The following is a 24560-nucleotide window of genomic DNA, read 5'->3' on the forward strand; positions in this document are numbered from 1 at the left end:
CACGGAGACAACTAGAGTCAGAGGGAGAGAAACATGTCTAAAGCAGGGAGACAACTAGAGTCAGAGGGAGAGAAACATGTCTAAAGCAGGGAGACAACTAGAGTCAGAGGGAGAGAAACATGTCTAAAGCAGGGAGACAACTAGAGTCAGAGGGAGAGAAACATGTCTAAAGCAGAGATACAACTACAGTCAGAGGGAGAGAAACATGTCTAAAGCACGGAGACAACTAGAGTCAGAGGGAGAGAAACATGTCTAAAGCAGAGAGACAACTACAGTCAGAGGGAGAGAAACATGTCTAAAGCAGGGAGACAACTAGAGTCAGAGGGAGAGAAACATGTCTAAAGCAGGGAGACAACTAGAGTCAGAGGGAGAGAAACATGTCTAAAGCAGAGAGACAACTAGAGTCAGAGGGAGAGAAACATGTCTAAAGCAGGGAGACAACTAGAGTCAGAGGGAGAGAAACATGTCTAAAGCAGGGAGACAACTACAGTCAGAGGGAGAGAAACATGTCTAAAGCAGGGAGACAACTACAGTCAGAGGGAGAGAAACATGTCTAAAGCAGGGAGACAACTAGAGTCAGAGGGAGAGAAACATGTCTAAAGCACGGAGACAACTAGAGTCAGAGGGAGAGAAACATGTCTAAAGCACGGAGACAACTACAGTCAGAGGGAGAGAAACATGTCTAAAGCAGGGAGACAACTAGAGTCAGAGGGAGAGAAACATGTCTAAAGCACGGAGACAACTAGAGTCAGAGGGAGAGAAACATGTCTAAAGCAGGGAGACAACTACAGTCAGAGGGAGAGAAACATGTCTAAAGCACGGAGACAACTAGAGTCAGAGGGAGAGAAACATGTCTAAAGCAGGGAGACAACTAGAGTCAGAGGGAGAGAAACATGTCTAAAGCACGGAGACAACTAGAGTCAGAGGGAGAGAAACATGTCTAAAGCAGGGAGACAACTACAGTCAGAGGGAGAGAAACATGTCTAAAGCAGGGAGACAACTAGAGTCAGAGGGAGAGAAACATGTCTAAAGCACGGAGACAACTAGAGTCAGAGGGAGAGAAACATGTCTAAAGCAGGGAGACAACTAGAGTCAGAGGGAGAGAAACATGTCTAAAGCAGGGAGACAACTAGAGTCAGAGGGAGAGAAACATGTCTAAAGCAGAGAGACAACTAGAGTCAGAGGGAGAGAAACATGTCTAAAGCAGGGAGACAACTAGAGTCAGAGGGAGAGAAACATGTCTAAAGCAGGGAGAAAACTACAGTCAGAGGGAGAGAAACATGTCTAAAGCAGGGAGACAACTACAGTCAGAGGGAGAGAAACATGTCTAAAGCAGGGAGACAACTAGAGTCAGAGGGAGAGAAACATGTCTAAAGCACGGAGACAACTAGAGTCAGAGGGAGAGAAACATGTCTAAAGCACGGAGACAACTACAGTCAGAGGGAGAGAAACATGTCTAAAGCAGGGAGACAACTAGAGTCAGAGGGAGAGAAACATGTCTAAAGCACGGAGACAACTAGAGTCAGAGGGAGAGAAACATGTCTAAAGCAGGGAGACAACTACAGTCAGAGGGAGAGAAACATGTCTAAAGCACGGAGACAACTAGAGTCAGAGGGAGAGAAACATGTCTAAAGCAGGGAGACAACTAGAGTCAGAGGGAGAGAAACATGTCTAAAGCACGGAGACAACTAGAGTCAGAGGGAGAGAAACATGTCTAAAGCAGGGAGACAACTACAGTCAGAGGGAGAGAAACATGTCTAAAGCACGGAGACAACTAGAGTCAGAGGGAGAGAAACATGTCTAAAGCACGGAGACAACTAGAGTCAGAGGGAGAGAAACATGTCTAAAGCACGGAGACAACTAGAGTCAGAGGGAGAGAAACATGTCTAAAGCAGAGAGACAACTAGAGTCACAGGGAGAGAAACATGTCTAAAGCACGGAGACAACTAGAGTCAGAGGGAGAGAAACATGTCTAAAGCAGGGAGACAACTAGAGTCAGAGGGAGAGAAACATGTCTAAAGCAGGGAGACAACTAGAGTCAGAGGGAGAGAAACATGTCTAAAGCAGAGAGACAACTAGAGTCAGAGGGAGAGAAACATGTCTAAAGCAGGGAGACAACTAGAGTCAGAGGGAGAGAAACATGTCTAAAGCACGGAGACAACTAGAGTCAGAGGGAGAGAAACATGTCTAAAGCAGGGAGACAACTAGAGTCAGAGGGGGGAGACATGTCTAAAGCACGGAGACAACTAGAGTCAGAGGGAGAGAAACATGTCTAAAGCAGGGAGACAACTAGAGTCAGAGGGAGAGAAACATGTCTAAAGCAGGGAGACAACTAGAGTCAGAGGGGGGAGACATGTCTAAAGCAGGGAGACAACTAGAGTCACAGGGAGAGAAACATGTCTAAAGCACGGAGACAACTAGAGTCAGAGGGGGAGAAACATGTCTAAAGCACGGAGACAACTAGAGTCAGAGGGGGGAGACATGTCTAAAGCAGGGAGACAACTAGAGTCAGAGGGAGAGAAACATGTCTAAAGCAGGGAGACAACTAGAGTCAGAGGGAGAGAAACATGTCTAAAGCAGGGAGACAACTAGAGTCAGAGGGAGAGAAACATGTCTAAAGCAGGGAGACAACTAGAGTCAGAGGGAGAGAAACATGTCTAAAGCACGGAGACAACTAGAGTCAGAGGGAGAGAAACATGTCTAAAGCAGGGAGACAACTAGAGTCAGAGGGGGGAGACATGTCTAAAGCAGGGAGACAACTAGAGTCAGAGGGAGAGAAACATGTCTAAAGCACGGAGACAACTAGAGTCAGAGGGAGAGAAACATGTCTAAAGCAGGGAGACAACTACAGTCAGAGGGAGAGAAACATGTCTAAAGCAGGGAGACAACTAGAGTCAGAGGGAGAGAAACATGTCTAAAGCAGGGAGACAACTAGAGTCAGAGGGAGAGAAACATGTCTAAAGCACGGAGACAACTAGAGTCAGAGGGAGAGAAACATGTCTAAAGCAGGGAGACAACTAGAGTCAGAGGGGGGAGACATGTCTAAAGCAGGGAGACAACTAGAGTCAGAGGGGGGAGACATGTCTAAAGCACGGAGACAACTAGAGTCAGAGGGAGAGAAACATGTCTAAAGCACGGAGACAACTAGAGTCAGAGGGAGAGAAACATGTCTAAAGCAGGGAGACAACTAGAGTCAGAGGGGGAGAAACATGTCTAAAGCACGGAGACAACTAGAGTCAGAGGGAGAGAAACATGTCTAAAGCACGGAGACAACTAGAGTCAGAGGGAGAGAAACATGTCTAAAGCAGGGAGACAACTAGAGTCAGAGGGAGAGAAACATGTCTAAAGCACGGAGACAACTAGAGTCAGAGGGAGAGAAACATGTCTAAAGCACGGAGACAACTACAGTCAGAGGGAGAGAAACATGTCTAAAGCACGGAGACAACTAGAGTCAGAGGGAGAGAAACATGTCTAAAGCAGGGAGACAACTAGAGTCAGAGGGAGAGAAACATGTCTAAAGCAGGGAGACAACTAGAGTCAGAGGGAGAGAAACATGTCTAAAGCAGAGAGACAACTAGAGTCAGAGGGAGAGAAACATGTCTAAAGCAGGGAGACAACTAGAGTCAGAGGGAGAGAAACATGTCTAAAGCAGGGAGAAAACTACAGTCAGAGGGAGAGAAACATGTCTAAAGCAGGGAGACAACTACAGTCAGAGGGAGAGAAACATGTCTAAAGCAGGGAGACAACTAGAGTCAGAGGGAGAGAAACATGTCTAAAGCACGGAGACAACTAGAGTCAGAGGGAGAGAAACATGTCTAAAGCACGGAGACAACTACAGTCAGAGGGAGAGAAACATGTCTAAAGCAGGGAGACAACTAGAGTCAGAGGGAGAGAAACATGTCTAAAGCACGGAGACAACTAGAGTCAGAGGGAGAGAAACATGTCTAAAGCAGGGAGACAACTACAGTCAGAGGGAGAGAAACATGTCTAAAGCACGGAGACAACTAGAGTCAGAGGGAGAGAAACATGTCTAAAGCAGGGAGACAACTAGAGTCAGAGGGAGAGAAACATGTCTAAAGCACGGAGACAACTAGAGTCAGAGGGAGAGAAACATGTCTAAAGCAGGGAGACAACTACAGTCAGAGGGAGAGAAACATGTCTAAAGCACGGAGACAACTAGAGTCAGAGGGAGAGAAACATGTCTAAAGCACGGAGACAACTAGAGTCAGAGGGAGAGAAACATGTCTAAAGCACGGAGACAACTAGAGTCAGAGGGAGAGAAACATGTCTAAAGCAGAGAGACAACTAGAGTCACAGGGAGAGAAACATGTCTAAAGCACGGAGACAACTAGAGTCAGAGGGAGAGAAACATGTCTAAAGCAGGGAGACAACTAGAGTCAGCGGGAGAGAAACATGTCTAAAGCAGGGAGACAACTAGAGTCAGAGGGAGAGAAACATGTCTAAAGCAGAGAGACAACTAGAGTCAGAGGGAGAGAAACATGTCTAAAGCAGGGAGACAACTAGAGTCAGAGGGAGAGAAACATGTCTAAAGCACGGAGACAACTAGAGTCAGAGGGAGAGAAACATGTCTAAAGCAGGGAGACAACTAGAGTCAGAGGGGGGAGACATGTCTAAAGCACGGAGACAACTAGAGTCAGAGGGAGAGAAACATGTCTAAAGCAGGGAGACAACTAGAGTCAGAGGGAGAGAACCATGTCTAAAGCAGGGAGACAACTAGAGTCAGAGGGGGGAGACATGTCTAAAGCAGGGAGACAACTAGAGTCACAGGGAGAGAAACATGTCTAAAGCACGGAGACAACTAGAGTCAGAGGGGGAGAAACATGTCTAAAGCACGGAGACAACTAGAGTCAGAGGGGGGAGACATGTCTAAAGCAGGGAGACAACTAGAGTCAGAGGGAGAGAAACATGTCTAAAGCAGGGAGACAACTAGAGTCAGAGGGAGAGAAACATGTCTAAAGCAGGGAGACAACTAGAGTCAGAGGGAGAGAAACATGTCTAAAGCAGGGAGACAACTAGAGTCAGAGGGAGAGAAACATGTCTAAAGCAGGGAGACAACTAGAGTCAGAGGGAGAGAAACATGTCTAAAGCACGGAGACAACTAGAGTCAGAGGGAGAGAAACATGTCTAAAGCAGGGAGACAACTAGAGTCAGAGGGGGGAGACATGTCTAAAGCAGGGAGACAACTAGAGTCAGAGGGAGAGAAACATGTCTAAAGCACGGAGACAACTAGAGTCAGAGGGAGAGAAACATGTCTAAAGCAGGGAGACAACTACAGTCAGAGGGAGAGAAACATGTCTAAAGCAGGGAGACAACTAGAGTCAGAGGGAGAGAAACATGTCTAAAGCAGGGAGACAACTAGAGTCAGAGGGAGAGAAACATGTCTAAAGCACGGAGACAACTAGAGTCAGAGGGAGAGAAACATGTCTAAAGCAGGGAGACAACTAGAGTCAGAGGGGGGAGACATGTCTAAAGCAGGGAGACAACTAGAGTCAGAGGGGGGAGACATGTCTAAAGCACGGAGACAACTAGAGTCAGAGGGAGAGAAACATGTCTAAAGCACGGAGACAACTAGAGTCAGAGGGAGAGAAACATGTCTAAAGCAGGGAGACAACTAGAGTCAGAGGGGGAGAAACATGTCTAAAGCACGGAGACAACTAGAGTCAGAGGGAGAGAAACATGTCTAAAGCACGGAGACAACTAGAGTCAGAGGGAGAGAAACATGTCTAAAGCAGGGAGACAACTAGAGTCAGAGGGAGAGAAACATGTCTAAAGCACGGAGACAACTAGAGTCAGAGGGAGAGAAACATGTCTAAAGCACGGAGACAACTACAGTCAGAGGGAGAGAAACATGTCTAAAGCACGGAGACAACTAGAGTCAGAGGGAGAGAAACATGTCTAAAGCACGGAGACAACTAGAGTCAGAGGGGGGAGACATGTCTAAAGCACGGAGACAACTAGAGTCAGAGGGAGAGAAACATGTCTAAAGCAGAGAGACAACTAGAGTCAGAGGGAGAGAAACATGTCTAAAGCAGGGAGACAACTAGAGTCAGAGGGAGAGAAACATGTCTAAAGCAGGGAGACAACTAGAGTCAGAGGGAGAGAAACATGTCTAAAGCAGAGAGACAACTAGAGTCAGAGGGAGAGAAACATGTCTAAAGCAGGGAGACAGCTAGAGTCAGAGGGAGAGAAACATGTCTAAAGCACGGAGACAACTAGAGTCAGAGGGAGAGAAACATGTCTAAAGCAGGGAGACAACTAGAGTCAGAGGGAGAGAAACATGTCTAAAGCAGGGAGACAACTAGAGTCAGAGGGAGAGAAACATGTCTAAAGCACGGAGACAACTAGAGTCAGAGGGGGAGAAACATGTCTAAAGCAGGGAGACAACTAGAGTCAGAGGGAGAGAAACATGTCTAAAGCAGGGAGACAACTAGAGTCAGAGGGAGAGAAACATGTCTAAAGCAGGGAGACAACTAGAGTCAGAGGGAGAGAAACATGTCTAAAGCAGGGAGACAACTAGAGTCAGAGGGAGAGAAACATGTCTAAAGCAGGGAGACAACTACAGTCAGAGGGAGAGAAACATGTCTAAAGCAGAGAGACAACTAGAGTCAGAGGGAGAGAAACATGTCTAAAGCAGAGAGACAACTAGAGTCAGAGGGAGAGAAACATGTCTAAAGCAGGGAGACAACTAGAGTCAGAGGGAGAGAAACATGTCTAAAGCACGGAGACAACTAGAGTCAGAGGGAGAGAAACATGTCTAAAGCAGGGAGACAACTACAGTCAGAGGGAGAGAAACATGTCTAAAGCACGGAGACAACTAGAGTCAGAGGGAGAGAAACATGTCTAAAGCACGGAGACAACTAGAGTCAGAGGGAGAGAAACATGTCTAAAGCACGGAGACAACTAGAGTCAGAGGGAGAGAAACATGTCTAAAGCAGGGAGACAACTAGAGTCAGAGGGGGAGAAACATGTCTAAAGCACGGAGACAACTAGAGTCAGAGGGAGAGAAACATGTCTAAAGCACGGAGACAACTAGAGTCAGAGGGAGAGAAACATGTCTAAAGCACGGAGACAACTAGAGTCAGAGGGAGAGAAACATGTCTAAAGCACGGAGACAACTAGAGTCAGAGGGAGAGAAACATGTCTAAAGCACGGAGACAACTAGAGTCAGAGGGAGAGAAACATGTCTAAAGCAGGGAGACAACTAGAGTCAGAGGGGGAGAAACATGTCTAAAGCACGGAGACAACTAGAGTCAGAGGGAGAGAAACATGTCTAAAGCAGGGAGACAACTAGAGTCAGAGGGAGAGAAACATGTCTAAAGCACGGAGACAACTAGAGTCAGAGGGAGAGAAACATGTCTAAAGCAGTCGTCTCCTGAGGAAGCTAGGCTTTTGGCCATCCTCTTACCACACCTCTTTTTAGAGCCCCATGTGTTCATAATCACTGACCCAGGTCAGCCTCTGCTCTTACTCAATCACTCTCTTTCCCATCCAGTGGTCTACAGGCTCCCCTCGTCCACATTATATTACATTCTAGAAATCACGCCCAACTTAATTCCATGTAACTGTGTGATTGATAACCTACCACAGATGTAGGAATAGATTTATGAGAGGATTCACACGCACAATGCGAAAATGATATCAAACGTTTTAGAATTGAAACATTTGATAGGCTACAGTCACATTCAAAGCGGTTGTCTGAAGCTTGCTAGAGTTCACAGATGGCGATCCCTCATCGTGATTAGTCATTTGCAACAATCTCAATGAGCGTAATCATTATCTTTCCTTTGCGGTATCTCAAACTGTCGTGATTACCAGCTGAGATAAACTTTTGTGAATTGATTTTACTCCTGGTTCAGAGTTTCTTAACATCATCCTAAAACCTGCTTTGAGCTGGGAGGTTTTTTTTGTCTTAAAACTGGTTTTAACAGGATTCCTAGGGCCTTTTCTGAGACACTTCATGGATCCAGGCCCAGAAGTATGCCTGATGTCTGTTATCTTTGGCCTTTATAATTAGGGTACAGGGTCCGACACAAAGCCACTAATAAGCATTTTTCTACGGCTGGCCATGCTTCCCACCTGGCTACCCCTACCCCGGTCAACAGCCCTGTGCTCCCCACAGCAACTCGCCCAAACCTCCCCCACTTCTCCTTCACCCAAATCCAGATAGCGAGTGTTCTGAAAGAGCTGCAAAATCTGGACCCCTACAAATCAGCCGGGCTAGACAATCTGGACCCACTCTTTCTAAAATTATCTGCCGAAATTGTTGCAACCCCTGTTACTAGCCTGTTCAACCTCTCTTTTGTATCGTCTGAGATTCCCAAAGATTGGAAAGCTGCCGCAGTCATCCCCCTCTTCAAAGGGGGAGACACTCTAGACCCAAACTGCTACAGACCTATATCTATTCTACCCTGCCTTTCTAAGGTCGTTGAAAGCCAAGTTAACAAACAGATTACCGACCACTTCGAATCTCACCGTACCTTCTCCGCTATGCAATCTGGTTTTAGAGCTGGTCATGGGTGCACCTCAGCCACGCTCAAGGTCCTAAATGATATCATAACCGCCATCGATAAGAGACATTACTGTGCAGCCGTATTCATCGACCTGGCTAAGGCTTTCGACTCTGTCAATCACAACATTCTTATTGGCAGACTCAACAGCCTTGGTTTCTCAAATGACTGCCTCGCTTGGTTCAACAACTACTTCTCCGATAGAGTTCAGTATGTCAAATTGGAGGGCCTGTTGTCCGGACCTCTGGCAGTCTCTATGGGGGTGCCACAGGGTTCAATTCTCGGGCCGACTCTCTTCTCTGTATACATCAATGATGTCGCTCTCGCTGCTAGTGATTCTCTGATCCACCTCTACGCAGATGACACCATTCTGTTTACCTCTGGCCCCTCTTTGGACACTGTGTTAACTAACCTCCAGATGAGCTTCAATGCCATACAACTCTCCTTCCGTGGCCTCCAACTGCTCTTAAATGCAAGTAAAACTAAATGCATGCTCTTCAACCATTTGCTGCCCGCACCTGCCCGCCCATCCAGCATCACTACTCTGGACGGTTCTGACTTAGAATATGTGGACAACTACAAATACCTAGGTGTCTGGTTAGACTGTAAACTCTCCTTCCAGACTCACATTAAGCATCTCCAATCCAAAATTAAATCTAGAATCGGCTTCCTATTTCGCAACAAAGCATCCTTCACTCATGCTGCCAAACATACCCTCGTAAAACTGACCATCCTACCGATCCTCGACTTCGGCGATGTCATTTACAAAATTGCCTCCAACACTCTACTCAACAGATTGGATGCAGTCTATCACAGTGCCATCCGTTTTGTCACCAAAGCCCCATATACTACCCACCACTGCGACCTGTATGCTCTCGTTTGCTGGCCCTCGCTTCATACTCGTCGCCAAACCCACCGGCTCCAGGTCATCTACAAGTCTTTGCTAGATAAAGCCCCACCTTATCTCAGCTCACTGGTCACCATAGCAGCACCCACACGTAGCACGCACTCCAGCAGGTATATCTCACTGGTCACCCCCAAAGCCAATTTTTCCTTTGGCCGCCTCTCCTTCCAGTTCTCTGCTGCCAATGATTGGAACGAACTGCAAAAATCTCTGAAGCTGGAGACTCTTACCTCCCTCACTAGCTTTAAGCACCAGCTGTCAGAGCAGCTCACAGATCACTGCACCTGTACATAGCTCATCTGTAAATAGCCCATCCAATCTACCTCATCCCCATACTGTATTTATTTATTTATCTTGCTCCTTTGCACCCTAGTATCTCTACTTGCACATTCATCTTCTGCACACCCTACCATTCCAGTGTTTACTTGCTATATTGTGATTGCTTCACCACCATGGCCTATTTATTGCTTACCTCTCTTATCCTACCTCATTTGCACATGCCGAATATAGATTTTTCAACTGTATGATTGATTGTATGTTTTCTTATTCCATGTGTAACTTTGTGATGTTTTATGTGTTGAACTGCTTTGCTTTATCTTGGCCAGGTCGCAGTTGCAAATGAGAACTTGTTCTCAACTAGCCTACCTGGTTAAATAAAGGTGAAATATATATATTTTTTAAATAACACTCTCAGTGAACAATGGGGTGTGCTTAAAAAAACAAGGCAGAAAAACAATGGCCTAAAAGCATTTCTAGTTTACACACATTCTCATTACTCAGTGAATGAGAAATCATTTGGTGGTATGGGGAAAGGGTCAAATCAGGTTAGGGCTAATATGGGGTCAATGCTTTCCTGGAACTGACAAAAGCAATATGTTAGGGGCAGAGGGATAGAAAGTGTCTACAGTACGTTTGGCGAGAGTATTCGGTTGGGGAGGAGTATTTGGTTGGGGGAGTATTTCGTTGAGAGGAGTATTTGGTTGGGGCAGTATTTGGTTGGGGAGGAGTATTTGGTTGGGGGGAGTATTTGGTTAATGGGAGTATTTGGTTGGGGGGAGTATTTGGTTGGCGGGAGTATTTGGTTGAGATGAGTATTTGGTTGGGGCAGTATTTGGTTGGGGAGGTATTTGGATGAGGGAGAATTTGGTTGGAGGAGTATTTAGATGGGGGAGAATTTGGTTGGGGGGAGAATTTGATTGATAAAGAGGACAAGAATACAATAGTTGTTTCAAGACGAGATTTCAAGATTTGATGTTTGATTCAAAATAAATCTGTTTTCTTATTGTCTTATGTATCATTAAAAAGGCATTTTATCCAAGGTATTGGAAAGAGAAGTCTGAGCGGGTCATGGTATATGTTTCAGATCCCCTGTGAGTGTTCACAATGTCTAGACTTGGAACACATGACCTATTGATGTCCCAGCAGTGGACTTGTTCAATTAAGACCGATAAAGGTTGTGTGAGACTTCCAATGGAGGTGTTCTGAGTTCTAACCTTTTGATAATCTAATAGTTATTTAATGGATAATCTGAGCTGCTAATAGAATAAAATGGCTCTCAATTTGTGTTGATTTCATTTGGACTGGATTTTCACTCGCCATTTAATTAAGCAATGCTTGCAATTATAAACACCTGCTTCAAACCTCCAAATCCACTATCACTATTTCACTATTTCAAGGTAGAAAAAGACAGATCATTTGTTGAGTAACAGATTAGACTGTGCGTAATATTATTGATGGCATTCTCTAATTAATATAACAAACTGATCTGTACTCAAACTGTATAAATTGACATGACTGATTGACCTTTATTGATATAAGCTGAGACAACCCATCAGCACCATCAACACAGAAGGTATATATTTACCCAGCCTCTCGGTAGCCCAGCTTGGTTTCTGAGAATCCTAGTCTCTCATTAGGTGTTGATAGCTATGTTGAGCCCCTGTGATAGCATTGTAACTGACACCTGCTGTGTGTCCGCCCCGGGACGTTGCCATGACACTAATGACTATACTCCAGGGACCTTTGCACTGCAGCTCCACAGATTGCAGGGCAGCCGTGATCAATGAAACCAATAATAAAGGCCTAATAGGAGAGGAAATGAGGGCCTAGCACATCCTCAGTCAGCTGAGGAGAGGACAGCAACACATCACACAGCAGCACATCAACGTGGCCTGGTGTGAGAACCAGAGCAATGCAGCAGCAAAGGAAAAGTAAGCTGTGTGTGTGTGTGTGTGTGTGTGTGTGTGTGTGTGTGTGTGTGTGTGTGTGTGTGTGTGTGTGTGTGTGTGTGTGTGTGTGTGTGTGTGTGTGTGTGTGTGTGTGTGTGTGTGTGTGTGTGTGTTGAATGTTACAGGTTAACCACATGCCCTCAAATCTCTAAAATCTCTTGAGAAAATGTCTCCTCTGTCTCTGTTCATCTCTAGGGGATACAGGAGGATCAAATCTCCATATCTCCGAACTAAGAACACCTGCAGCTCCTTGAGACTCAGAGATCACTGCTCATTACATAAGGAGGCAAACTGACGTCAGAAAGAAAGAGAAAGAATAGAGAGGGAAAACATGAGGGGAAGAGATAGAGAGAGGTAAATTAAGAGAGAGAAAGAGAGAAAGAAAGAAAGAAAGAAAGAGAGGGAGAAAAATAAAAAGAGAGGAAAAGGACAGAAAGAGGTAGAAAATGAGAAAACGAGGGGAAAAATGAGAGAGAAAGAGAGAATGTAAGAGAGAAAGATGAAGAAAAAGAGAAGAAAAAAAAGAGAAAGAGGGAGAAAAGGAGAGGGAGAAAATGAGGGAAAGAAGGAGAGAGAGAAATATGTCTCCCAGAGTGTGCAGTGGCAGCGTGCAGTGGTCTGATGGCCTTGTTCCTGTTCCTGGTGCTCTGTGGGAGCAGGGGTTTATGTCCCCCACACAAGGCCTGACTGAAATATACAATGAGATTAGAAGTGTTGTCAGAGAAAAATCACTGTCTATTCCAGAGCTCCCACTGCTTGGGTCTCTGTGTTTTTCATTCAGCCTGTCTAGAATCAACTATAGTAATACTGGGATATAGTGGCTCTCAGGGGAGTATGGACCTAAAGCTTTTTGATAGAGCCGTTGTCAATACACCAATGAGTATTTAAGGTCTGTGAAGATGGTAGAGTACACAAAGAATGACATTTTCTGGTAAATAAATGCAGGAAGATATGCTGATAAAGGAACCAACTTGACTCCATTGACTTCCTTTAATTACCAAGAATTGAAGGTCTATTAATAATTTTTACAGTACGGTAGAAGCAGTGGTTAAGTGGAGGGTAAACGCACGTAAACGTTGTTCACCTAACTTTTTTTCCCCCAACAGTTTACCCACCTTTTGCAAAAAAAAGGCATTGAAAGTATACGGAGAGTAACTTTATTCACCACAGATGGCGATCAGAGTTTACCCACCTATTCTTTTTACCACTACATCACTGGGTTGAAAGAATGAGAGTGCAATTTTATGGTAAAAGGAAGAAAATAGGATGTAATGGGAACTGACTGTATTCAGGTTTAGAGGGATTGATGAGAGAAAAACATTGGAGGAAAACCAGAGATGTTGATTACATAAACACACAGGACATCAATGCAGATCAGCATTCTGGTAGAGGGTCTTTCATCTGCTCTTATTGGCCGCCTGTCACGCACTCTTAGGCTGCGTCCCAAATGGCTCACTATTCCTTATATAGTGCACTTGTAAAGTTTGGAATGCAAGCTTAGAATGTTTTGTTGGTGCCTCCCTGGCGCTCTACTCTGTACTGCACATCAGCTGCAGGATAAGGATGCTGCTGTATGTCCCAGTCATTTCAGACGACTTCCTTTGGGCTGCAGAAGTAATCTTCACACAGAGCTCTGGAAAGGAATTCTTTGAAGTGCAAACGGATGGGGCTTTTCGTGTCAACTTCAAACGCAGCATCTAAGCTTTTTATGCCTTTTTGTAGAGCAATCGGTATATGGGCGGATGGCTTCAGACATTTTGGGGATACTACACAAAAGTTTTAATGACAGTGGCCCACTTCACAGTGGAACTGTTTGAGTATGAGTAGGGTTGCAAAATTCCTGAAACGTTCAATAAATTCTCTGGTTTTCCCGAAATTCTGGAATCCGGAGGGAATAAGCAGGAAATCTGTAATCCTCCAACCAGGATTTCTGGAAAACCGGGGAATTTATTGAAAGTTCCAGGAATTTTGGTAACCTAAAATGAAGTGTCATATACACTGGTACCATGCAGAGATGCAATAATAGTCAATAAAAACACTTTCAATTTAGATTCATTGCTTAGTAAAGGCCTTTGTTGCCTGAACACGTTCTGCTCAGCATGTAAGCAGATTGAGCCACGTCATCAGAATCTACTGAATGGTAAAAGTCACTCTTCAATGAGACAAGGGCCCAGAAGCTTAAAGACACACTGTAAGACTGTGACTCTGCAGAAGTCCAAAGCTTATCTATTCCTCAAGCCACTCCAGAACTTTAGACTTCATACTGGTCAGTCTTGGTAAGATGTAGAGTGAGTAAGCAGGGGTTTCATGGCAGGTGATGAGAGTGAGTGTGTGCAGTTTGCTGTCCACTCACTGATGTCCACTAACTAAATATTGATTTATGAAGACCTGCCATACTGTACACGCCATTAATAATACATTTAAAAACAGTTATTTCCTGTTTATGAAATGCTTAAGTGTACAATGTCCACTTCAAAAAGTGGCCAGACTAAATAACCAAGCTTCGAAAAGGTTAAGCCTACTTCTAACACATTTAGTCTCTAATGAAAATACTTATTTTGACACAGTTCATATTTGGCACTGTAGGTCAGGTCTATCCCAACGAGAAACATGTTAAAAGGCTGGTTTATTTATCTTTTAGATTCCGCGACAGAGGAGGGTCAGGACAGGACAGGACCCACTGTACTCACTCATAGGACACGGATAGGACCCACTGTACTCACTCATAGAACAGGGACAGGAACCACTGTACTCACTCATAGAACAGGGACATAATCCACTGTACTCACTCATAGAACAGGTACTGAACCCACTGTACTCACTCATAGAACAGGGACATAATCCACTGTCCTCACTCATAGAACAGGTACTGAACCCACTGTACTCACTCATAGAACAGGGACATAATCCACTGTACTCACTCATAGAGTACTGAACCCACTGTACTCACTCATAGAACAGGGACAGAACCCACTGTACTCACTCATAGAACAGGTACTGAACCCACTGTACTCACTCATAGAACAGGGACATAATCCACTGTACTCACTCATAGAACAGGGACAGAACCCACTGTACTCACTCATAGAACAGGAACAGAATCCACTGTACTCACTCATAGAACAGGGACATAATCCACTGTACTCACTCATAGAACAGGTACTGAACCCACTGTACTCACTCATAGAACAGGAACAGAATCCACTGTACTCACTCATAGAACAGGGACAGAACCCACTGTACTCACTCATAGAACAGGGAGAGAACCCACTGTACTCACTCATAGAACAGAACAGAACCCACTGTACTCACTCATAGACCAGGAACAGGACAGAACCCACTGTACTCACTCATAGAACAGGACAGAACCCACTGTACTCACTCATAGAACAGGAACAGGACAGAACCCACTGTACTCACTCATAGAACAGGACAGAACCCACTGTACTCACTCATAGAACAGGACAGAACCCACTGTACTCACTCATAGAACAGGACAGAACCCACTGTACTCACTCATAGAACTCTGCAGCCGGCGTCATCTTGTACTTGGCATAAGACGTCCCGTTGCCCAGGAAGGATCCGTTTAGTAGCTTGGGGTCTGTGCAGTTCGGACTGTTCCAGGCGTTGTCACAATGGAGCCAGGGCAGCTCACTGGTCATAGAGGAGAACAGGTAGTACAGGGACCAGGCTATGATGACGTTGTAGTAGAAACCCACATACAACGCTATGATGATCACAGTGTAGCCCACACCTGAGGGAACGAGAGAAACAGAGAGAGAAACAGAGAGCGAGAGAGAGAGCAGAGAGAAAGAGAGATGGTTACATACTGTAGGTTACATAGGGTTACAGAGGGTGGAATGCTGCTACTCCTGTGTAATGCCAATCATAAATGTGTATGTGTGAGGGAACACAAATATCAAGCCAAACTATGCAGCATGTATCCACAAGACCTTGGACAGCAGAGACTACTGAAAAACAAGCACAGCAGTGGAATACCAGCTAGTATTATGTAAAAAAATAAGAACTTGAGGAAATGTGAGGATTCAACCACTTATTTCACCTGATTCAATGTATTATTTGAGCAACATGTGATGTGCTATAACTCTACCATCAGAACAAGCAGCAGATGAACTTAACAACGTCAGTTTAACATTATCTTTTTTACTTTTACCCCTTTTTCTCCCCAATTTCGTGGTATCCAATTGGTAGTTACAGTCTTGTTGCTGCAACTCCCGTATAGACACAGAGCCATGCGTCCTCCGAAACACAACACAACCAAGCCGCACTGCTTTTTGACACAATGCCCACTTAACCTGGAAGCCAGCCACACCAATGTGTCAGAGGAAACACCGTACAACTGGCAACTGTGTCCTCGTGCATGCGCCCGGCCCGCCACAGGAGTCGCTAGAGCGCAATGGGACAAGGACATCCCTGCCGGCCAAACAACAATATACAATAGACTTAATGTGTAACATACTGTAAATCACAACACTGCCTGTAAACTTCTGGTGAAGCTTTCAGGTTCAACAGTTCAGATGTCATGGTGTGTGTGGTAACAGTATGCCATGGTGTGTGTGGTAACAGTATGTCATGGTGTGTGTGGTAACAGTATGCCATGGTGTGTGTGGTAACAGTATGCCATGGTGTGTGTGGTAACAGTATGTCATGGTGTGTGTGGTAACAGTATGCCATGGTGTGTGTGGTAACAGTATGCCATGGTGTGTGTGGTAACAGTATGTCATGGTGTGTGTGGTAACAGTATGTCATGGTGTGTGTGGTAACAGTATGCCATGGTGTGTGTGGTAACAGTATGCCATGATGTGTGTGGTAACAGTATGTCATGGTGTGTGTGGTAACAGTATGTCATGGTGTGTGTGGTAACAGTATGCCATGGTGTGTGTGTGGTAACAGTATGTCATGGTGTGTGTGGTAACAGTATGTCATGGTGTGTGTGGTAACAGTATGTCATGGTGTGTGTGTGGTAACAGTATGTCAAGGTGTGTGTGGTAACAGTATGCCATGGTGTGTGTGGTAACAGTATGCCATGGTGTGTGTGGTAACAGTATGTCATGGTGTGTGTGGTAACAGTATGCCATGGTGTGTGTGGTAACAGTATGTCATGGTGTGTGTGGTAACAGTATGTCATGGTGTGTGTGGTAACAGTATGCCATGGTGTGTGTGGTAACAGTATGTCATGGTGTGTGTGTGGTAACAGTATGTCATGGTGTGTGTGTGTGTGGTAACAGTATGTCATGGTGTGTGTGGTAACAGTATGTCATGGTGTGTGTGTGTGGTAACAGTATGTCATGGTGTGTGTGGTAACAGTATGCCATGGTGTGTGTGGTAACAGTATGCCATGGTGTGTGTGGTAACAGTATGTCATGGTGTGTGTGTGGTAACAGTATGCCATGGTGTGTGTGTGGTAACAGTATGCCATGGTGTGTGTGTGGTAACAGTATGCCATGGTGTGTGTGGTAACAGTATGCCATGGTGTGTGTGGTAACAGTATGTCATGGTGTGTGTGGTAACAGTATGTCATGGTGTGTGTGTGTGGTAACAGTATGTCATGGTGTGTGTGGTAACAGTATGTCATGGTGTGTGTGTGGTAACAGTATGTCATGGTGTGTGTGGTAACAGTATGCCATGGTGTGTGTGGTAACAGTATGTCATGGTGTGTGTGGTAACAGTATGTCATGGTGTGTGTGGTAACAGTATGTCATGGTGTGTGTGGTAACAGTATGTCATGGTGTGTGTGGTAACAGTATGCCATGGTGTGTGTGGTAACAGTATGTCATGGTGTGTGTGGTAACAGTATGTCATGGTGTGTGTGGTAACAGTATGCCATGGTGTGTGTGGTAACAGTATGTCATGGTGTGTGTGTGGTAACAGTATGCCATGGTGTGTGTGGTAACAGTATGTCATGGTGTGTGTGTGGTAACAGTATGCCATGGTGTGTGTGGTAACAGTATGCCATGGTGTGTGTGTGGTAACAGTATGCCATGGTGTGTGTGGTAACAGTATGCCATGGTGTGTGTGGTAACAGTATGTCATGGTGTGTGTGTGGTAACAGTATGCCATGGTGTGTGTGTGGTAACAGTATGTCATGGTGTGTGTGGTAACAGTATGTCATGGTGTGTGTGGTAACAGTATGCCATGGTGTGTGTGGTAACAGTATGTCATGGTGTGTGTGTGTGGTAACAGTATGCCATGGTGTGTGTGGTAACAGTATGCCATGGTGTGTGTGTGGTAACAGTATGCCATGGTGTGTGTGGTAACAGTATGCCATGGTGTGTGTGGTAACAGTATGTCATGGTGTGTGTGTGGTAACAGTATGCCATGCTGTGTGTGGTAACAGTATGTCATGGTGTGTGTGTGGTAACAGTATGCCATGGTGTGTGTGGTAACAGTATGCCATGGTGTGTGTGGTAACAGTATGTCATGGTGTGTGTGGTAACAGTATGCCATGGTGTGTGTGGTAACAGTATGTCATGGTGTGTGTGTGGTAACAGTATGCCATGGTGTGTGTGGTAACAGTATGCCATGGTGTGTGTGGTAACAGTATGTCATGGTGTGTGTGTGGTAACAGTATGCCATGGTGTGTGTGGTAACAGTATGCCATGGTGTGTGTGGTAACAGTATGTCATGGTGTGTGTGGTAACAGTATGCCATGGTGTGTGTGGTAACAGTATGTCATGGTGATAATGCTGTCAGTAATAAAACTAATCAACAAACAGCCTTTATGTGTCCATCTTCATTCCAATGCATATCTATGTTTCTACAGTATATCTACTGTATGTTTACTGTTGTACAGTGTCTTGAGATTTACTGGATACTTCTAAAAGACCACATCTCTCCTTCCTCTCTCCTCTGATCAAGGCTTTTGGAAAAGTGGACAGTGAGAGCTGAAGACGGGAAAATGAAAAAGAGAGGTACTGTATATAGGAGAAAGGAGAGATGAACGAAGGAGATTATAGGGAAAACCCACTGGGTAGAAACTGGTTGAATCAACGTTGTTTCAATGTAATTTGTCAACATATTGTGACGTGGACTCTGTGTGTAATATACTATACATTGAGTTTGGTAAAACTGTTGTTTTGAGGGTGAAATTACAACCAAAGGATTATGTCATCATAGTTAGCAATTTTCAGCGTAGACAAAGCTTGAATAAAACATGTTGAATTTGTATGTTGAGTTATATCCACTAGCATAAGAAATGATAGGCTGGGCAGCACCTCTTACTGGAGAATGTCTCTATCTACAGCTATCCCCTTTGGTCTCTCAACCAGGGTTTTAAAAAAGCCCAGCCGTGCTTTGCTTTGAAATGTATCACTGACACCATTGTGCTATCGTGAGAATGAGAGATCTCCACTTAAAAACTAAATAGAGTCACTGTTGCAATTAAAGTCATTTCCAAAGGATAGGTTTAACAGAGGTTTAACATATAGCATTAATGATACTATTTAGGCCTATATAGCCTTTGCATCAACAGCTATTGTTTCAATTCAACTTAAAAATAGACAATAAATAGGCCTAGGATTTCAAGTTTAGCTTGATTTCAAATTTAGTCTACAAGTTAATAATGAATATGTTGGATTCACGTCTCCATCTCAACCAAAAATCAAAGTTATAGAACAGGACAAAATCAAATCAAATCAAACTTCAAATGCACTTTAAATGAAGTTGTGTTTGATTTTGTCCTGTTCTATAACTTTGATTTTTGGTTGAGATGGAGCCGTTGAATCCAACATATTCATTATAAACTTGTAGATTCAATTTGAAATCAAGCGAAATTGGAATTAAAGCCAGACTCAGTGGCACAGATGAAACTTTCCAAGCAGAAGATACATCTCCTTCAAACGGTGACACTGTAACTATAAATGTCTTCTTATGTAATCATATAAAGCGGACGTGTTGAAGATCGCAGGTCTGTGGAGATCTTCACAATTTCTATAATAATCTCCCCGGAATCTCCAACAGCATTGATCACTTGCATCATGAATATACTTTTAATGTAATCTCAACTGCAATCCAGGTAATTTGGTTGTGCTATTACATGAAGCACTGTGATAACAAATTAAGTTGTTGTATTAATCAGCAAAATCACTGTCATTGTGTTACCATTTCAACTTTGTTGTGCTTTTAAATGGCTTAAAGTGCATTGATACACATTTAGGTGACAACGAAACCAAAATCAGACATTGTTTTTCCATTGGAATTTGGTTTTGCTTTTAGATGGTTGAACGCATACTGACCACATTTACATGCACATCAATATCCCGTTATTATTCAGGATACTCAAGTATTCTGTGTTTGAGTTGACGCATATAAACATCACATCCAGTTTACAATAACCTGAAAAAGCTTGAATCCCGGCTAAAAGAAACCTGGATAAGATGCCTGGGACAGGCTGATCTAAGACGGGATACTGTGTCATGTAAACATCCTAACCCATTTACTGTTGTTTCTGTGGTCTGTGCTGTCAGGCTCAGTTTCACATATCAGGAGTGTTGTGTGATGATGTTTTCATCTGATTGTCAAACTAATCACTTCAAAAAGTAGGTTACCTGCTCAGTTCGATCCACACAAAGAATTCCATAATAATTTAGCATACTATAATTAATTTACTACAATTTAAATTACGTTTCTGCTTATAATTTCCGACATTTGGGAGGGCATATTATAATTTCAAGCATTTGCAATTTGTTTGTCAACTAAAGATTGATACATGCAGCTTCTCTTCTGTCATAACTTCTGCCTAGTTACATCTTCTGCCTAATTAAATAAAGGTTATATAAAAAAAAAATGACTTGTTGCCCCAGAAGACTAAATAAAGTAGTGCTCACCAGAATAATGTCTTCCATGGATAAAATGAATGCATTAGTAATCTAGTTAACACCGGTAAAGTTGTCTGTCCAAACGTCATCAGTTTGACCTGTTTTAAGGAAATGAAAAGCTGAGAAAACGCCGAAACACGTTTGGGATAAGACTTTAGTTCGTCTTCGGTGCATATTTTATGTGGTTGAAATACTGTCTGCTTGCATAACAGTGTGAAAGATAACACATTACACAAGCATTTGCATTTTCTCAAGAGATGCTGAAATAAATAAATTATATTTCTTAACTACTGTTCCCGAGACAAAATTAACATTTGTTGTATAATTTCACTGCAAGAAATGCATAGTTCTGCAAGAGTTAATATTATATTACACTACATGTGAGAGGTTATAGGCCTACAGTCAGTGTCCATAGTTCAGTTACTATTCCATTTAACCCAAATTAACTTAAATTAGAAGTATTCCGTTTATTCATGGTTACAGGTATACTCATGAGCGGGATATATCATCTATATTACGGCCGTAATTTTTGCTGGACCCCAGGAAGTGTAGTTTCTGCCTTGGCAGCAGCTAATGGGGATCCAAAATACTGACAAAATATCAAAGATGCATGTAAACAGCTTATACCGAATAAGACCTTAAGCGGGATATGAGCTACTATCCGGAATACTGTGCGCCTTCAATAAACTTTTGGCTGTCTTTTTGAGTGGGTGAATATAGGTTGCAATCTCATTCATCAATGTCTTGTCCACATTGTCCAAATTGAAATGATGTGGTGTGCCCACTGGGAAGGAACATTAAAAGAGCGGGGAAAGGAAGGAGGGGAAAGGACAAGAGGTGAGTGAAAAAAGAGAGAGATGTTCAAAGATAGAGAAGAAAAGAGAGGCCTGGAGACTTGAGAAGGTGAGAGGTGGGAGATGAGGCAGAGGTCAGGAAAAATATGGAATACAAAGATGGGAGAGAGAGAGAAAGCTCACCTTTAAAGACAGGGCAGATCTTCCAGACTGTAGCAGCTCCTTCCCTATTGTACTGTCCCAGGGCTAGTTCCATATAGAACAGAGGCATCCCAGCAATCACCAGGAACAGAATGTAGGGGATTAGAAAGGCACCTGAAATCACGACAAAACCCCACAAAACAACGTTTTTGAATGTGATCCTTTTGGCATTTGTGTTGCAGCCAAGACAACATATTTAGCATTTTGTGGGTGTTTTCGCCCTAGCAATTTGTGTTGATGATGATATCTAAAGAACAATCACATGAAACAGACATCAACATGGACTCTCCAGGCACAGACAGTGAATTGTTCATGCTTGGTAGCTTTTTATGTTCCAGTGAATTCAAGGAAGAATAAAATTCCCTTCATCTAGTATAATTAAAAATATCTTGTATGCAACATTTTAACAAAGAGCTGAGCGTTGGGCTGCATTACAGCCTTTCAGAGAGCGCCAAATGAACATGACCCACAGCTGAAGAGTTGGCACCACAGGACACAACATTGCAACACAGTTCACCAGATAAAGATACACATGTCTATTTTCACCACGTGAAGTGTAATGCTGCCAAAGGGGACAGGAAATCTAGTAAACACTAGTAATCACTGTTATTACAACAAGCTACTGAAGGTCTGTGGTGGCAAACCCAAAATGTCACTTTGTAATTAACAAGGACCTTTGGTTTGTTAACATTCACTCGGCTCGATTATAGATATATTCAGGTGCAATTTTTATGTTTTCTCTTGTTTTGGTCATTTGATTTGGTCATTGTTGGCAATCAATAATCTCTGTAGTTAGCCTTTGCTTTGTTGTTCATTCTTCAGATTTGTGATAACAGTGACTGGCACTTCTAACAGATGTTATCTAAAACTCTTCTTATCAAACAAATGCAGCACACATATTTCAAGTGATTTGCTTACTTGTTCCACCACCACTACTGAGCCACTGAAATATGCCTCAGCCATTATTATTCACTCTCAACCTGGTCTCAGAGCATTTTGTATTATTCTCTACGTTAATCTGAGGCATTACATTTATTATATGTTAAGAATCACAATTCGTATATGTTACAAATTAGCAAAACCTACAATATGTTACGAATTTGCAGAACTTATGATATGTTACGAATTCTAGCTAGTTGGCAAGGTGGCTAACATTAGCTATCTGGCAAACGTTATCTAGGCTAGGGGTTAGGGTTAAGGTTAGGAGTTAGGTTAAAGGGTTAGGGGAAGGGTTAGCTAAAATACGGTTTGGGAAGGGTTAGCTAACATGCTAAGTATTTGCAAAGTAGCAAGTATTTGAAAAGTTACAAATGAGCTAAAGTTGTCTGTCATGAGATTTGAATTCGCAACCTTTGGATTTCTAGAAGTTAGCATTACACGCCCACCCACCCAAACCATCTGTAACCATACCAAAAGTAACATGTCATACTAATTTGAGTGTCAGGGATACATTTTTACTATGTTAAGTCTGGATTATGAGACCAGGCTGTAACTCTTAATGGTCAATACCACATATCGAGGCCTGCAGGCAGGATCTGGCCCTCGAGCCCATTCAAAATTCCAAAACCAATAGTTAAAAACAATTGTTGAGCAAATATTTTGACTGCGAGGAAATATAATACATCTTAAGTGTGCCCCCCCCCCCCCCCCCCCCCCAGACCTCGGTGAAGACCGAATGCGGCCCGCAGGAAAAATGGGTTCGACACCGCTGATCTAGACACATTTAAATTAAATGATTAATTATTAACATATTTACATAGCTATCTGTTCAACTGTGAGTATTTAAATATTTCCTAACATGTGCCATCAGCAATAAAGCACTTATGAGCCAGCAACTGGTGTGAATGGGTTATAAATCAACCCTTTACAGTAAGATACAGTTGCACCCAGATACAGTATTTGCAGTTGAGTCAACCACACTGACCTGAATGAATTTATGCAATGAGGTATTTCCGTTTTCCTCTTAAACTACACTGACCTGAATGAATTTATGCAATGAGGTATTTCCGTTTCCCTCTTACCAGCAAAGCCTCTTGGCTCAAGAAAGCCTGCGCAAAGCTATTTGGGGATTTCAAAAAATCACTGACTAGTCACTGGTACGTATGGTAGCATACAAACTAACAGATTGGCAGATTTTATCATAAAATCACGTAGAAAGTTATTTCACAACAGTAAAACAAACTTGATATTAGTTCCAAAGCAGTCTCGCGTTGCCATACCAAGCCTGGTTCTCTACGAGGATAGTTCCAAAGGAACCTGGGAAAGTCTTAACAGAAGTCTTTACAGAAGTTTTAACAGTTCACTCACCACCTCCATTCTTGTAGCAGAGGTAAGGGAATCTCCAGACATTGGCCAAGTCCACTGCGAAACCTATGACGGATAGGAGAAAGTCTATTTTCTTTCCCCATGTTTCTCTCTCCTCCAGCTCCTCAGCCGTGCAGGGGGTGCCGTGCGTGCTGGGGGTGGGCATGATGGTCGAACTGGTATACTGGACCCCATTTTGGTCCTTCACCAGTATCAGTTGCACTTCCTTCTTCTCCACATTGCAGGGTTTCAGCGGGGCCACTGATGACAGCTTGTGGTCTGGCAGGACCTGGATGTTCATCTTTTCTCCGGAGTCGGTGTGCAGCTCGCCGACGGCCTTGTGCTCTCACCGCACGGAGGAAGTATCCGCAGCGGAGGTGATGCTCGCGCTGCAGTGGACCGTGACGACGATGGGAGTCCCGCTAGCGTGGAAAGGCAAACTCTGCATAAGTGACTATTTTCTCCACGAACTACAGTGGACTCCACCGCATTCATCGGCTAGAGAGGTAAAACAATAGTTTGCAGAGGTAGAATTGTTATGATAAGTTTTATAGCTACGCTAGCGCACAGAGAGGAATAGGCAATATATGGGTGATAGAAAATGATTTCCTTGTTTCAGAAACCTCAGTCATGTTTTACAAATACATTGTCTTATATTATATTAAATCATATAAACTACTAGTTATGCTATTGGAAACACATTTCAAAATGTTAAAATACACGTAAATAACAGGTGAACGTCGTATAATAGGCTTAGGCTATTC

The 24560-nt window shown here is 43.6% G+C and overlaps 1 protein-coding gene across 1 annotated transcript in view; it reads right to left on the minus strand.

Moving 5' to 3' along the window:
* LOC106562417 (sodium-dependent noradrenaline transporter-like) overlaps nt 1-24560 on the minus strand; it is a 72845-nt gene that overhangs the window by 47651 nt on the left and 634 nt on the right. The window contains exons 2-4 of the mRNA XM_045708623.2: nt 23800-24218; nt 21475-21606; nt 15177-15414 (exon numbers count right to left, since the gene is read on the minus strand). Coding sequence (XP_045564579.1) covers nt 15177-15414; nt 21475-21606; nt 23800-24097 — 668 coding nt within the window. The 5' untranslated portion in view covers nt 24098-24218. The remainder of the gene's footprint in view (nt 1-15176; nt 15415-21474; nt 21607-23799; nt 24219-24560) is intronic.

The sequence above is a fragment of the Salmo salar genome, chromosome 26 (genome assembly GCF_965601325.2).
Source record: "Salmo salar chromosome 26, fSalSal1, whole genome shotgun sequence".
NCBI classification, from domain to species: domain Eukaryota; kingdom Metazoa; phylum Chordata; class Actinopteri; order Salmoniformes; family Salmonidae; genus Salmo; species Salmo salar.